Source organism: Talpa occidentalis, unplaced genomic scaffold (assembly GCF_014898055.3).
Source record: "Talpa occidentalis isolate TD23 unplaced genomic scaffold, MPIMG_talOcc4v2.1 talOcc4.5, whole genome shotgun sequence".
NCBI lineage: Eukaryota > Metazoa > Chordata > Mammalia > Eulipotyphla > Talpidae > Talpa > Talpa occidentalis.
Genome location: NW_023604861.1, coordinates 33,422,927 through 33,437,602, shown reverse-complemented (window position 1 = coordinate 33,437,602; position 14,676 = coordinate 33,422,927). Strand labels below are relative to the sequence as shown.

The 14,676-nt window shown below is 33.9% G+C and overlaps 1 protein-coding gene across 4 annotated transcripts in view; it reads left to right on the top strand.

The window, feature by feature from the left end:
• Positions 1-14,676, top strand: part of TDRD3 (tudor domain containing 3) — a 132,619-nt gene that overhangs the window by 104,781 nt on the left and 13,162 nt on the right. For 3 of the 4 annotated variants that reach the window (XM_054701596.1, XM_054701597.1, XM_054701598.1), the window contains exon 13: positions 4,153-4,238. The exons of the other annotated variant lie outside the window; for it this stretch is intronic. In XM_054701596.1, the coding sequence (XP_054557571.1) occupies positions 4,153-4,238 (86 nt within the window). The remainder of the gene's footprint in view (positions 1-4,152; positions 4,239-14,676) is intronic. 4 annotated transcript variants of the gene reach the window in all.

The window sequence follows — 14,676 nt, the reverse complement described above, 5'->3', positions numbered from 1 at the left end:
TGTATGCATAAATAAATAAATCTTTAAAAAATAAAAGACCCATATAGTTCATTAGGAGTAAACATAATGAAGCTCTTGTTACAACATATACCATCATAAGAATATAGAAGTCTTTTTGTTTAACCTTTTTTTTTTTGTACCTAGTCTGTCTAGCTCAGGATTTTCTAAAGTATATTCTGAGAATATGAGTTATACTTCATGGCTACACAAACTTAGGAATTGCTGGATTAAAAAAATTAAGTATAGGCCTCCCCGGTGGCGCAGCGGTTAAGCGCTGGGTTGCGAAGCTGCCCGCGGCCTCTGCGGCGCCGGTTCCATCCCCGGCTGCTCCCCGGCCACCAGAGGAGGGTCCCACATGGCGCGCAGACCTCTCCTGCCGCCCGCTGCTCCCCTCAGCAGTGTATTTCGGTCCTTCTGCCTGCTCTGCTCCCCGCTCTGGCTCTGGTGAATTCTCTCGCCCTCCCGTGCTTCTGACTGTGCCCAGTGCATGTATAAACAAAGACAAACAAACAAACAAATAAATAAATAAAAAACATGCCTCTATAAAAAAAAAATAATAAAAAAATAAAAAAATTAAGTATTGATTATAACTTCATTCAGCCAGTAACATGTTAATACATATTTTAAATTTCCAAGTGAGACATATTCACTAACTTATTTTAGCTCATGGGACTTTTTTTTTTTGTATAGAACCTGTTACTGAAAGTCTATAAGGGATATCTTCTTTCTAATTTTCAAATTGCTCATCTTTAAAAGCTGGTTAATATCTTCAGAATATTTTGTTTGATATACTCCAAATATCTTATTAATAATACTGTAATTTTATGTTACAAATAAGAACTAAACATACAAAAAGCAATTCTCAAATACGTTCCAAGATTCTTTACTTTTCTGTGAATAGAATACCAAATATATTACTGAAATTTTATGTCCCATCTAAGTTCTTATGCCATTAATACTTTTATGATATAACAATAAAATTAGGATTTTATCTTACATGTAAAATGAAAAGAATTACTTGTATACATAAGTTACTGGTCTTTCAGTTTTTATTTGAACTTAATTCTGAAAACTTTATTTAACTTTAGAAATTATCGCTTGTGAGGACTCATATCATACTTTTTATATATTTGCTGTCTTTTTCTGTAATTCTCACCTAATACCCACAAAATATTTATATGTTCTAGTAGTAAGGAATTTCATCATTTGTTCAGGCTTTGTATTTGCTAATCTAGTCTAGGGCAAAATCTGAAATCCTTTTTTTTTTAAAACTGGCAGTGACTACTAAATCAAAGACAAGTTAATTCCACTGGGTATATGGGCATTCCTAAATGAAGAAACAACTTCTAAAAGACTAGTATTTATGTTTTGTGTCAAATTTGTATTGCTGTTTTATTTACAAGCTAATATATCTGACACCCTTGAATATTAGTTTTAGTTAGTTAAAAACTTGTTAAAAAGTCTTCTGGAAAACAAAATCTATACTTCAATGCCTGTGATTTCCTTTTCTCAGTAGAATTGGTAATCTTGGATCTAATTTCAGAGCTTAGTTGAGAAATCTGGAAGGGGGAAAAAAATCTTACTTTAAAAACCCATCCTTTTCAGGCACTTATATAAACAAGGGCAAAATTTATGGTTAGTGAATATGTAGAGGAAGTCTATAAATAAACAGTAGGAATGTTCTGTAAGTACTATCTCTTTTAGAAATTGAGGTGGTCAGAATTTTAAGTGGGCTCTTGAATAAACTTGGTAACTGAAACAGTGGAAGGAAATCTGTAATTATTTGTTGAATGATCACCGTAGTCCTGGTGATCACCTTTATTACTGAAGAGTCCCTCAGACATCAAACCCAAATTTAATATGATAGTTTTTCAACAATTATTCTTTTAAAAAAATTCCATTAAATTTTGTTGATTTGCTTTTCATTACAAAAATGGATAAGATGGGGAATACAACTTCCCACCTCAACAAGTGCATATGCTTCATTTGCCCTCCAGAAAAGCTTCAGTACCAGTGTACTATCTCCTTATACTGTCTGTTCTTTCTTCCAACCAATTCCCCACCTCTCAACCCCACTGCTACCCCTAGTAACCACCACAGTTTTCTCAGAGCCTAAAAGTTATTTGTGTTGTGTTTTATAGCTTTAAAAAAATTCTTCACCTGTATTTTTTTAGCAAAGCTGCTTTGGAAAATAGATTGGCCTATAAGCCCAGGGGATTAAAAAGATGTAAGGGAAGTAAAAGATGTATTTCCTCCCTTCCAGAAGCCACTAGTAAATATTAATAAGATCTGTATCAGCTGAGGTGGTTGCATTCTGAGAACCTTAGTGAACATGGTTCTTGATTACAGTTTTGTTATGCTTGTTAAATGAATGGGATAGAGGGAAGTAAGGAAGTGGGGAAGGTAGACACTGATTTTTCAAAACTCTATTAACTCTAGCAAACATTTATTGGCATTTTTTATCTTGCCTGAAGTATACTCATTTTTTCCCAGATCATGTGATTAGGAACCCTGTTAGTCATGCTTAACAAAGACCTTATTATACAAAGCAAGATATTAGATGTCAGTTTAATTGTACTAATATAGTGCATAAATTCAAAAACTTACAGACTTCTTTTAATGTTGGTAACTTTTTTTGGTACTATTTGATGAATGATTTAGGAAATATAATAAGCATTATATCTTGAGTGAATAAGACTTCAAATAATTTGGGGGAAAGTATGCTAATGTATTTTTTTCCTTGTGAGGTGATCAGGTAATACAAATCTTGTTCTTACTAGGAATTCCTGAATTTGGCCATCAGTTTCTAAAAGACTGTTAGACTTAACTAGATCTTTAAATTTGGAATTGAAGTCTTAAAGGAGAAAAAGGGACATAGTAGTTATTCAGAATTAAATCTTTAAACCTTTTTATCTCTGCTTTTGTTCCCCTTCTAGTCCTTCCCTCTTCCCCCGAATTTAGACTCTTTTTCCTAGTCCTCTTTCTCTTTTAGTTTATGTCTGAGTATTTGCCATTTTATTCATTTATGAGTTTCAAGTAGCTTAGTGGGCTATCTATGCTCATCCTAGTCAGCACTGATGCTCAAATGAAGGTTGGCTAAATATTGTTTTTTCAAGTTCAGAAAAATCTCTAAAATCTTTAGGCATACCTAAGTTATATACTGATTGATCTTTTTATATCCTGATTAGTGAAAATGCTTACTTAGCACTTGGCCCTACTGATAGTAGTTCTCATAATTAAAAAGACTTAAAGACTATAATATATTGGTGCTGAGTACACAAAGATCCACAAGTTATAAAAGTTGGCCATGTGCCCTGTTCATTTAAATTGTATCTTCATATAAAGAAATTAATAAGACAAATGAAATTTTCTCACTGTGTTTAAAATTTATTTAGAAATGTAAGATAAGAAATTAAAGAATATAAATCCCTAAGAAAAATTAAGGAACTATTCAAGAAAGTGGAGACTGTGAACTATAAGTTATTTTATACAAATTTATTAAGGAAGCCTACATTAAAAGCATTTTATATATAATTTAGAAATGAATGGGATTGATAGCACAAGAAGTTGATGTATACTTGTCTATTAATTTTTTGAAAATACTTAAAATTACCTGTGAAAAGACAGAATATTCTAGCTATTCTAATGATTATAATTGCATTAATGAAAATAATTACTAAGGGAGGATGATTGAGGTAGAAAAAAATACGGCCACAGTGTAGTTTAGAGGTAGATTGTATCTTAGTTTTTAGACATCTTTCAAAATGATTTTTATAATGGTATAATTTAAAAGTTTGGCTAAAACTGCAAAACCAAAAATTTTAAATGAGCATCTTTAAATAATTTTAATTATAAAAATTATTTTACTTTCTGAAATGAAAATTACTGTGTTTTGAGGTTCTAATAAATTTCACATCATTGGCAAAGCTCAACCAAAATTACTTCTGCCATTATTTATTACTTACTGCCATTCTTGGGTCTAATGCTGAGACAGATGTTCAGATTCTGTGCGTTTTATCATGAAAGAATTTGAAGAAGAGATGGTCACTGAGAGTATTAAGTGTCTACTCTGCCTGGCCTTTGAAAGAAGGGGAGAGGGCAAGGCTGGTCTTGGGCAAATTACTTCCACCTCCCTTTTTGCCCCTGCTTCAGCTCCAGGGGAGCTGGAAATGCACAGGAGGAGTCAGAAGACCTGGGTCGAGTCCCGGCTCTGCCACTTACTACCTATGTGACTTTGGGTAAGTTACTTAACATCTCTGGGTCTCTGTTTCAGTACAGAGTTTCTGTAAGGATTAAATAATATGATCAATGGAAATTGCTTGGTTAACTCCCAAGAGCTATAGAAACATAAATTTTTATTCTCATAAGCTTAGTCTCCTTCTTCCCTATTCTTCTGTAGTCTAGTGTCCTCACCTATGCATTTTTAAAGCAACCTATAATAACTTAACTCCTTTCGCTTCTCTCTATGTCTTCTCCAGATTGGAACTCTTATTCCTATCCTCTGCATGCTTCAGAATTAAGAATTCACGGAATATAAAACCAGTCTAGTTCAGTTAATCTTTAGTGTAAAGTATGTGTTACTGTTACCCCTTTTTACCTCTCACATTCTCTCCTTCTTCTTGGATCTTTTCAGAATTATGTGCTTAGAAACATCAAAGAATCTCTAAAGCAAGGAAATCCAGACAGGTTGGGGAGAAAGATTTGGCAAAGGGAAATCCATTAAATCCTTTTACCCCCGCCACTCCTCCATTAGTTAGTAAGGTTGACTGGTAAAATGAGGATACGGTTGTACCTTAAGTCATTACTTTTTCTCTGTGGTAAAAGAGAAATAATTTAAAGTTAAAAGATTTATTCAGAAATCTCACTAAAACTTCTTGAGTTGTAATCATAGAGAGGAGACAGGAGATTTGGTGGCCATTTCTTTGAGTTATATCTGATCTGCCCTTGTCAATAAAATAAGTTTTAGCCTGTTCTCAGCCAACTAAATTTATAGTGCCTATTATCTTTCCTGGATGTTCAATTTATACAGGTGGCTTAGAGTTAAGGAAGAAAGAGAACTTGCCTTCTGGATCACATCTGGTTTCAGATCAAGGGATCTTGATGAGTGCATAAGAAGAGCTTATAGCTCTAGTTGGTTCATCCCTCCTTCAAGATCTAAGAATGCTTGATTTGGCTATATGTAAATAATAGTAATAATAGCCATATACATGAGCTGCTTGCCATTAATGCCTACTTACCGTGGAGCACAATAACCATCATTCATGCCATGATTAAATTAACTCTCTTAAAGGTTTTATTTATTTTATTTTGCTTTATAGCCTTGAACAGTTGACTATGCTCAATATGGTTTCTTGCTGAAGTAGCAATGTCATCTTTCATAACTATATAGAAATATTGAACTCTGGTAATAATCAAATACAAATTTTAAAAATTAAATACAGTGTTAAATTTATGAATTAATGGGAAAATGGAAAACACTCATTCTGGCAAGGATATGGTGATACGAGTACTCTTATACATTGCTGATGGCAATGTAAATTGGCTCAATCTTTCTAAAAATTTTTCCAAACCTTAGAAGTGTTCATACTCTTTATTCCACAGTTGTCAATCTTTCCTAGGGTAGGATCAAGGGAAATAAACTAATTGCTGAGAGATGATCATTGCTGCATTGTGTTAATAGTAAAAAGCTAGAAACTACCTAAGTTTCTAAAAGCACCAAAATAATCATTCATCTGCTAAATGAAATATTATATAACTGTGTTAAAAAATCATTTTGAAGGCTATAGTATCTTGAGAAATATTTATCATAACTGAATAAAAGTTAAGTTATAGGTTTGACTGTAAATATACTCTGGTAAAATTAAGTAGTCTATATATTTGTATATACATATATGTTTTCAGTTTTATTAAAGTTTCTATAATTTGTATTACTTTTTCTTAATCTGAAGAAGTAAACACAAACAAAATAAAATTAGCAAGAAGAGAGATATTCATTATTAGGGAATTTTAGTCTTTAAAAATATCCCTAAATTTACAAAAAAGATCAAATATAGGAGTTGAAAAAGTAAAATAACAGAAACGTCACTTCATTTCTAATCCTTTTGTCCTAATCCTTTTGTTCAGTGAGGTTAACTGAACATGCTTATAATTTTTCATGATAAAATTCCGTGATATTTAAACTTGTTCCTGACTATAACTAGTTAAATGAATACTCCTACAACTCAACCAGTAGACTATACAAAGTATACCTGTACAAAGTCTTAACACCTATTTTCACTCAACCCATCCTCCTACTTTCAGTTTCTTGCAAAATTATTTCCTGATACTGTCTCTGAAACATTTATACACCCTCAGAATTAAGACTCTTCCAGTTGCTTTCAAATGCAGAGCAAAATTCTTTTCTCTTGTGAAATGTTCATTTAATCTATACTTACCTGACTCATAATTTCAGGAATATGTTATCATTATCTAATTATGATTTTTTTAATATTTGATGCATTATTAAAATATTAAATATAGGGCCCCCCTGGTGGTGCAAGGGGTTCGGACGCAACTTATGAAGCTGTCTGCAGCCACTACAGCACGAGTTCGACCCCTGGTTAGGGGGCTGCCCACATGGTGCAGCAGACCTCTCCTGGCTCTCCCACTGCTCCCCTCAGCAGTGTATTTCAGTTGATCTGCCTGTTTTGTTCCCCACTCCGTCTCTGGTGAATCCTCTCACCCCCACACTTCTGGCCTGTACCCCAGTTCTTGTATGCATAAATAAATAAATCTTTAAAAAAAAAATAACTATAAAGTGAAATTTTTATATGAGGTTTTCCTATTAACTAATAATTTCAAATATATTTATTATATTTCAGAAAATCTTTCTTGAACATATATTATGTGACTTTACTACCTGAGCAGTGCCTGGCATAAACACATTTCCTTCAAGTGACTATATGCTAGAGAATGGGAATGAATAGATGAGTAGTCTCCACCCTTAGGGAGTCCCAGAGTTGCTGAGGAGTCTAGTAAGTAAAACAACATCTGTTCAGTGTGAGCAGAGCAGATATAGAAAGCCCCTAGCTCAGTCAAGTGTGACATGTGTCTGGAACGGATCAAAAAAAAGCAAGGCCTTTCCTAACTATTCCATTATAAGGAGACATTGCTCCATCACATAAACTCTGAATCCTTTTTGCCCAGCCTTATTTTTTGCATATCCTGCTCCCTCTCTGCAACTCATGTGCAATCAGTGTGAGAACAGGTTCTTTATGTCAGGTAATACTCCAGCATTTAGAACAGCATCTGAAACAGAAATATTTGTTAAATCTGAGTGTATGAGGTTTAACTGAGTCTTTTCAGTCTTGAAGAACAGTTAGAATTTAGCTGGGGGAAAAAAGGAAGAAAGTGAGAGACCAAACAAGGCAGGCTAACTCTAGGAGGGCATGATAGGGAGTGGTATTTTGGCAGCAGTGTAGGTTGAATGTGACAGATAATCAGTCATTGAGGTTGCAAAAGTCAATGGGGTCAAGGGATGAGAAAGTTGGTGAGACTTTAGTGAGAACGTTGGATACCATCACAAGTGACTTTGGGTATGTTGAGGAACACAGGAGGAAGGAGGTTCAAGAGAGCCAGGTGGGTTCTGGTAACGTGAATTTTCTCCTCAGAATAGGGGACAATAAACACTTTCAGGGGAATGGCTTGAGGTGATCTTTAAGAGATTTTTGCCTGTAGTGTAGAAACTGGATTTCAGTGAAAGCAGAGAACATGGAAACCAGTTATTGCATAACAGAGGCAAGGATTTTGGACTCATCAGAGTCTTTGTAAAAGTAGAGAGTATGGGTGAAATTGCTTAGGGGCCTGGGAATTTCTCAAATGAAGGTGAGAAGGAACACTGAGTAGATATAGCCAGGGTGGAGAGAGAGTAGGTGGAAAAGTGGGCTGTGAGTTGAGGTGTGCTGAGTCTGCAATATAAAATGTTGAAAAAGTCAAGGAAGAAAGAATTGAAAATTGCTGCATTTGGCAATCAGCAGGTGATTGGTAACAGTAAATGAATGACTCATTGGAATGATGAAATGTATAAGACAACTTATGAATGGAAAATAAGAAAATAAACTTTTTAAGATCTTGATTGTAAAGATGAGTATTAAAGATGAGAATTAAGAGTGAAATTGCTCATTATAAAAACTCAAGTGTGTTTACATCAAAAGCACTGTAAAACAAAGAAGGAGTATTGTAAAAATAAGAGTAAGGATTAAAGGGCCATGGTGAGAACGTTGGATACCATCACAAGTGACTTTGGGTATGTTGAGGAACACAGGAGGGAGGAGGTTCAAGAAGTATGTAGGTATGCAAGAGATTAAGTTGTTAGGTTTCAGGGAAGGAAGTATGAATAATTCTTCACTAATGGGCTCTTCTCTGTGAGGCAAAAGCAGTGAGGTCAAGAATATAGGAGAGGAATTTTGAAAAGAGGTATGAAGATTTAGAAACCACTCGAGAACAGGAGAGAGCTGACCAACAATATATTTTCACAGCAAAATATTTTAACCCATAGTAAATATCATGCCCATAGCATTCTATTACAGTCCATTTTCAGTTTCTAATCACCTAGTAGCTCCAATAAAAGTTCAAGTGGATATACAAATTGAGAACTTTCTGTTTATTAATCAATTAGCAACTAAACCACTCAGCCAATGTTCAGTAAAGGTACTCATTAGGAACCTGATGTTAATAAGTCTACACAGTCATGAAGTCTGCATAAAGGATAGTCCAAATAAAATATTATATTATTGCCAAGGACCTTTGGAAAATGCTTGTAAAGATGGTTCTAGGCTCTTACTAGTAAGATTGATAGTAATCTTAAAAAGTAAGATAGGAATGTTAACGAAGTTTCAGGCCATTATTAGCTCATCTTCATTCCAGGTAGTATGCATCAGATACATTTGAAAGTGTTTAGTGTGTACTTAACTCCATGTACATGTATGTACATACATGTCAGGTATAAGCATATGACATAACAGTTTTTTTAAAGTTTTCATAATTACTGAATTGTTTAGATCAGCTTATCTCAATAAGGAGAAAAGGAACTAAAGAAGAAAATTGTTTTAAAAACTAGTTAATCTAGGCCTCCCCGGTGGTGCAGCAGGTTGAGCGCAGCACTGTGAAGCTGTCCAAAGCCTCTGCAGCACGGGTTCGACTCCCAGCCAGCCAGGGAGATTCCCACATGGTGTGACAGACCTCTCCTGTCATGCCTGCTGCTCCCTTCTGCAGTGCTTTCTGTCTGCCTGTTCTGCACCCCGCTCTGTCTCTGATGAATCCTCTCAACCTCCCACGCCTCTGGCCTGTATCCCAGCTCTTGTATAAATCGAAAATAAATCTTTTTTTTTTTTTAAGATTTATTATTTATTTATACAAGCACTGGGTACAGTCAGAAGCGCGGGAGGGTGAGAGATTTCACCAGAGTCAGAGCGGGGAGCAGAATAGGCAGACTGACAAAGTACACTGCTGAGGGGAGCAGTGGGCGGCAGGAGAGGTCTGCACACCATGTGGGACCCTCGCCCGGCAGACTGGGATCGTAGCGGTGCTACAGAGGCTGCGGGCAGCTTCGCAACCCAGCGCTAAAACGCTGCGCCACTGGGGAGGCCCTAAAAAGAAATAAATCTTTAAAAAAAAATTAATCTCATGAGACTTAACTCATCTATTGACCTCTCCATCCGCTACTGACCCATTCATAGGGAGAGATTTTCCTAACTTAGATAAAGTTTTAAAGAAGAAAGTAATTTTTTAAAATTCTCATCATAATTTTTTGCATGACATTTATAAAGAGTAACAAAATCCAGGTAAAAAACTAGGTAATCCTCTTAAGGATATATGCTCTTAATGATTTATTATTTAGAGTTAATTTATAAACTGCCATAAAATATTCTTGTTTTGGCATTAAAGAGGCCAACCCCTCACAGACCCTTTGTCCCTTCTATAAAATGCATTATACTTATAAGTTCTTACTTAAAGTAAAATCTTGCCAAATAAATATATAAAAGAGAACTTTTTATATTTAAGGCTTCGAGGATATCTTAGAACGTGTAATAGTTAATGTAAAGAAATTGGTGTGAAAATATTTGTATTGGTGAATTTACTACTTTATTATACTTTCTTTCTCCATGGTTATGTTCTCTGGAGAGTCAATGCTTTGTATCTATAGTTACCAGGGCGGGGAAGTGGTTGGAGAGGGGGAATTACCATGGATGAATTATAAAAGACAATTACTGTATTTGGTAATCTAAGATAAGATTTGTCTCAGTAAAAAAAATTACTTCTTTCTTCAATGGAAAAAAAATGAACATGTTGCTAATTGACCAGATCCTCAGCCTCTCTTTTGTAATAATTATAAAATCACCTTGTAAAGTGCCACATAAAGACATGTTTAGCATTGTATGTTAGGTTCTCAGCTTCTATAATTCGCTGGGATAATAGAGTCAAATTGCTTGACTCAAATCAATAAAAGAGTAAGTGTTTGTATTGTATGTAGCATTGTAAAGAATAGAACTTTCAATGGTGAAATAGTAATAACTCACTTTATTGAATACTTAATTTTGTGCCAGACATTATTCTAAGCTTTTCACTTAACATTAATTCATTGAAAGTGTAGTAACTGCTTATTGGTAGTATAGCCAATGCAGAGTACTTTATTCTCTCAATTGAGTCATTCAGACTAGATGGTGCTCAGAGTAGGTAGCATTGTGGATAATGAGTTCTACTGTAAGAACTATGGCACCCAAATACTGTCATACCCACTTTGCTTTATAAATTTCATGATGTTATTACTTAATTTTGATCTATTTATATAAACCTTATTTAAGGTTTATTATATAAATAAATATTTATTATATAATAAGAGTTTAACATGATCAATTGAATTCTCTCCTTTAGCCTTTGCATCTACTGGGATGTGTGGGAAGAGCATGGACTTCAGCGTCCAACATAACCTGGTCAAGATACATATAGTGTTTTTTCTTTTTTTTGCCTCAGTTTTGTTTTCTCCTCCAAAAAATAACAGTAAAAATATGCAACCTTTTAGGGTGGATGTAAGGAATGTAATAGCTGCTCAGCAAACCATTCAGTCACTCAATGATTGAAATGCCTGGCATCTAAGTTTTTAATTACTGTGATATCATTTCTTTAGTTTTCCTTCAAGGATTTGAAAGGAGCAGCCCTCCTATTGTTCACTTCCTCAAAGTAATGTTTATTGACTCTAGATTGCAGCAATAACTACTGATTGGCCTTTCCAAATCAGGAATTGGGTATCCATCCCATTATTTCTCTTGGAAGGAAACCCAGACTGCTGCTTTGCACTATCTGCTCATCAACTTAATTTCTTTTCCTCTTATATTTTTTATTGAAATCTTCTATGTAAATCCTAGTAGTACAATGAACTTCTGTCTCAGAACTCTTAAAAATCTAGCCTTACTATAAAAACCCATAGCTCTTTTTAAAGTAAACTAATTTTTCTAGCAAAATAGCTATATTTTGTTAATAATACTACCTGCAAATTCATAAAAAGATTCATCATTTTCTATCATTTCTTTGTTAAAAATCATTTTTCACTTTTGAAACCCTAAGGTTTGGAGCAACCTTCATAAATTGGTGACTTCATCTTATATCTAACACAAAACTTTGCAGCGCATCTTCTGTCTGTACCTGCTGCTTGGCAGTGACAGGATTCTTGTCAAAACTGGGAGTTTGCATAAATTAATGTTTAACTTTTGACAGGATTTTCTTCCTCATTTCAGCTTTTAAAAGACTATGATGCCCTTATTCATAGATAGTTAAAGTGAAATTTGACCATGTATCATATGTTTTACAGTCTGAGGATTTATAAACTGTTGAGAGTACCATAAACTTCCTAGTCCTATTAATTTCTCATTAAGTTTAGTGGTTCTCAGTTTTACAACTATACAATATAGTCTTTATCACTGATATCTTACTATCCCTCCCTGGTAGGCTAGCACAACTATTTGTTTTTATTTTGATAAACAGCTTACATTGTGTTTGTGGGTGGGTAAAGGAAGAGGAAGGTATTTTAAAATGCGTAAAGGAATGCACTTTAAATGATCTTATGGATGAATTTAGAATTTTTTAAATATTTGATTGTTTTGCCTTAGTACTTTTCAGAAAGATACATACTAAATATTTTTAAAAATCAAGAAAATCTTTTCACTCTGTAATACAGAGACTTCATGCCTACCTAACTTGTTCTAGCTTTTTATTGTTCCAGCCATGGCTGAATGGAGAAAGAGAAATAGCCTTATTTTTGAAAAGCAAAAAGAACGTAATGTATTTAATAGAAAGGAATATTTATTATGTTCTCCCTTTGCGTGAGATGATGAGGAAGTGACTCTCCAATGAGTGTGTATATCAGTGCTTCCAGCCTCTGTTGAACATTTTAGATGTTTTAGGTTTGAAATTTCAGGTGACCAAAACATGGTTCCTGATTTTCAATAAACCAGGAAATAGGATATTACAGCAAAATATAATATATTTAAAAATCTTAATTAAATAAGGTGGTATATACTGTAGATTTTCCTTTACCTAAATAGATACAACTAAGTTTGACTTCCTTATTAATCATAAAGAAAATCTTTGTGATACCTTTTTATTTCTTTGGTCATTTAAATGTCAATTGTTGAATAGGTATGCTAAGCTAGAAAAGAATAGCTTAAATAAAAAGCTAGCTCCACATATACTGAACGTTTTGAGATCTCAATATGAAGGGGGAAAAATCCATTACTTTACACATACAAAGAGTAATTTGTTTTTAGAGTACAGCAAGATGGTATTTCTATAGAAACTTATTGAGGCAAGATAGGATAAATGGTTGAGAATATAAACTTTGGAATTCCTTCTGTTCAAGACTTGCTTGATTGGTACACACACCAGGCAGTATGTTTATGTCTTGATTGGATTAATTGACTTGCTAACCACTAGAACCCTATGAAATAATTAGTTGTACCATTTTACACAGCAGGAAAAGTATAAATATAGGTTCAGAGTCATTAAGTAACTTATAAAAAAAGTCACTGAGTTAGTAAATTGCCAGAATTGATATTCAGATTCTAGACTCATTGACACCATGACACATGATCCTACACTTTATCTGTAGATGCAAAGAAACGATACTAGCCTAATAAGGATTTTTGTGGGGAGTTAATGAAATTATAGATACAGATAGATATAAATAAATATTTAGCATAGAAGTGTTTGTACTTATATGGGATACACTGGTTTTATAATTTTGTTTTTTTTTTTTAATTTTTTAAGAAAAAGTTAACTAAAACACACACAAAGAAAGCAAAGCCAAATTACTCACTACCATCCCTTACACGTTCTTCACCCATTGTCCCACCCTGTACTCCACCCTCTTCTGTTTGTGATGTACTATTTTAATAGCGTCTTTCATCCATTTAGTTCATTCAGTTCTCAAGAATTGAATAATTTTAAATAGTGAAGTGAAAATACTTGTAGCCAGAGATCTCAAATAATATGACCTATTCTTTACACATGATCTTAGCCAAAAGGCCGAGAAGCGATAATAATATGACCTATTCTTTAACCTACTATTCTGTTGCTAGGAGTTTAGTCATACCCTGAGTCTCTTTTCACCTTCTGTATTTCACTAGAATGTAGTTTTAAGATTAAAATACATTTAAATCGCCCATCAGGATGTTACTCTTTCAGATAATGGCCTCTAATTTCCAATCTGGGGCAAGAAAAAGCTTGTCATAAAAATTGACTTAATATTGTAAAATTACTTGGAATACACCAGTGGAATTATGTGCTAAAATACCACCTTTTGTTAGTGTGGGGACTTCAGTTTTGGTTAAATTTAAAACTTTTCATTTGAGTTAGGAAAATTATTCTCTTCTAAAATAGAGTGAAATACACTCTGCAATTTGGCTCTATAGATTTTGCTTGGTAACAAAAACCAGTGTAAGCAAACAGTGATTGAACAGCTATTAAAAACATTAATGCAAGGTTAGATTGCACTCATAGAATAATAAGTAGGATTTGCTCATCGTGGGAAATAATAGCATTATGTTCTAAGCAGACCATACTTGGAATATTATTCTGAATACTAGTTTATATGGAATAGTAAATACTAAAATGTGTAAAAGTAAAGATGATTAAGGTGATGGGAGATTCTCGAAATAAAGTTTTTGACAAATGATTCCAGAAACTGAGTCTTTTGATTCTAGAAAATAGAAGACTAAGAAAAGGCATAATACTTATTTTTATATCATATTTTAGATTTTTCATGAGGCAAAGGAAACAGACTCAACTAGAAAATGTAGCTAAAAGTTCCAGAAATGTAGATTTGCACATTCTAGTGACGAATATTCAGAGCATTAGTGTTGGCTGCCCAAGGAAGCCTGAACTTCTTTGATGGAGGTGGAACTATCTGTGTATGATGTGATGAATGCATTTTATATAGCAGATGAGATCAGAGCATTGATTTCTGGGATACTTCACATTTCTAAAACTATGGCTTTATTAGCTAACCTATAATTTATAAAGATCTTTAAGCATCTTTTTATATTTCACTAAGAAAAATACTTTTAGTTCATTGTGCAGACATTGTTGGTATGAGTTCTTGGATCTGAATGGGATTAAATGTAAAATGTTTGTTACATTGGACCT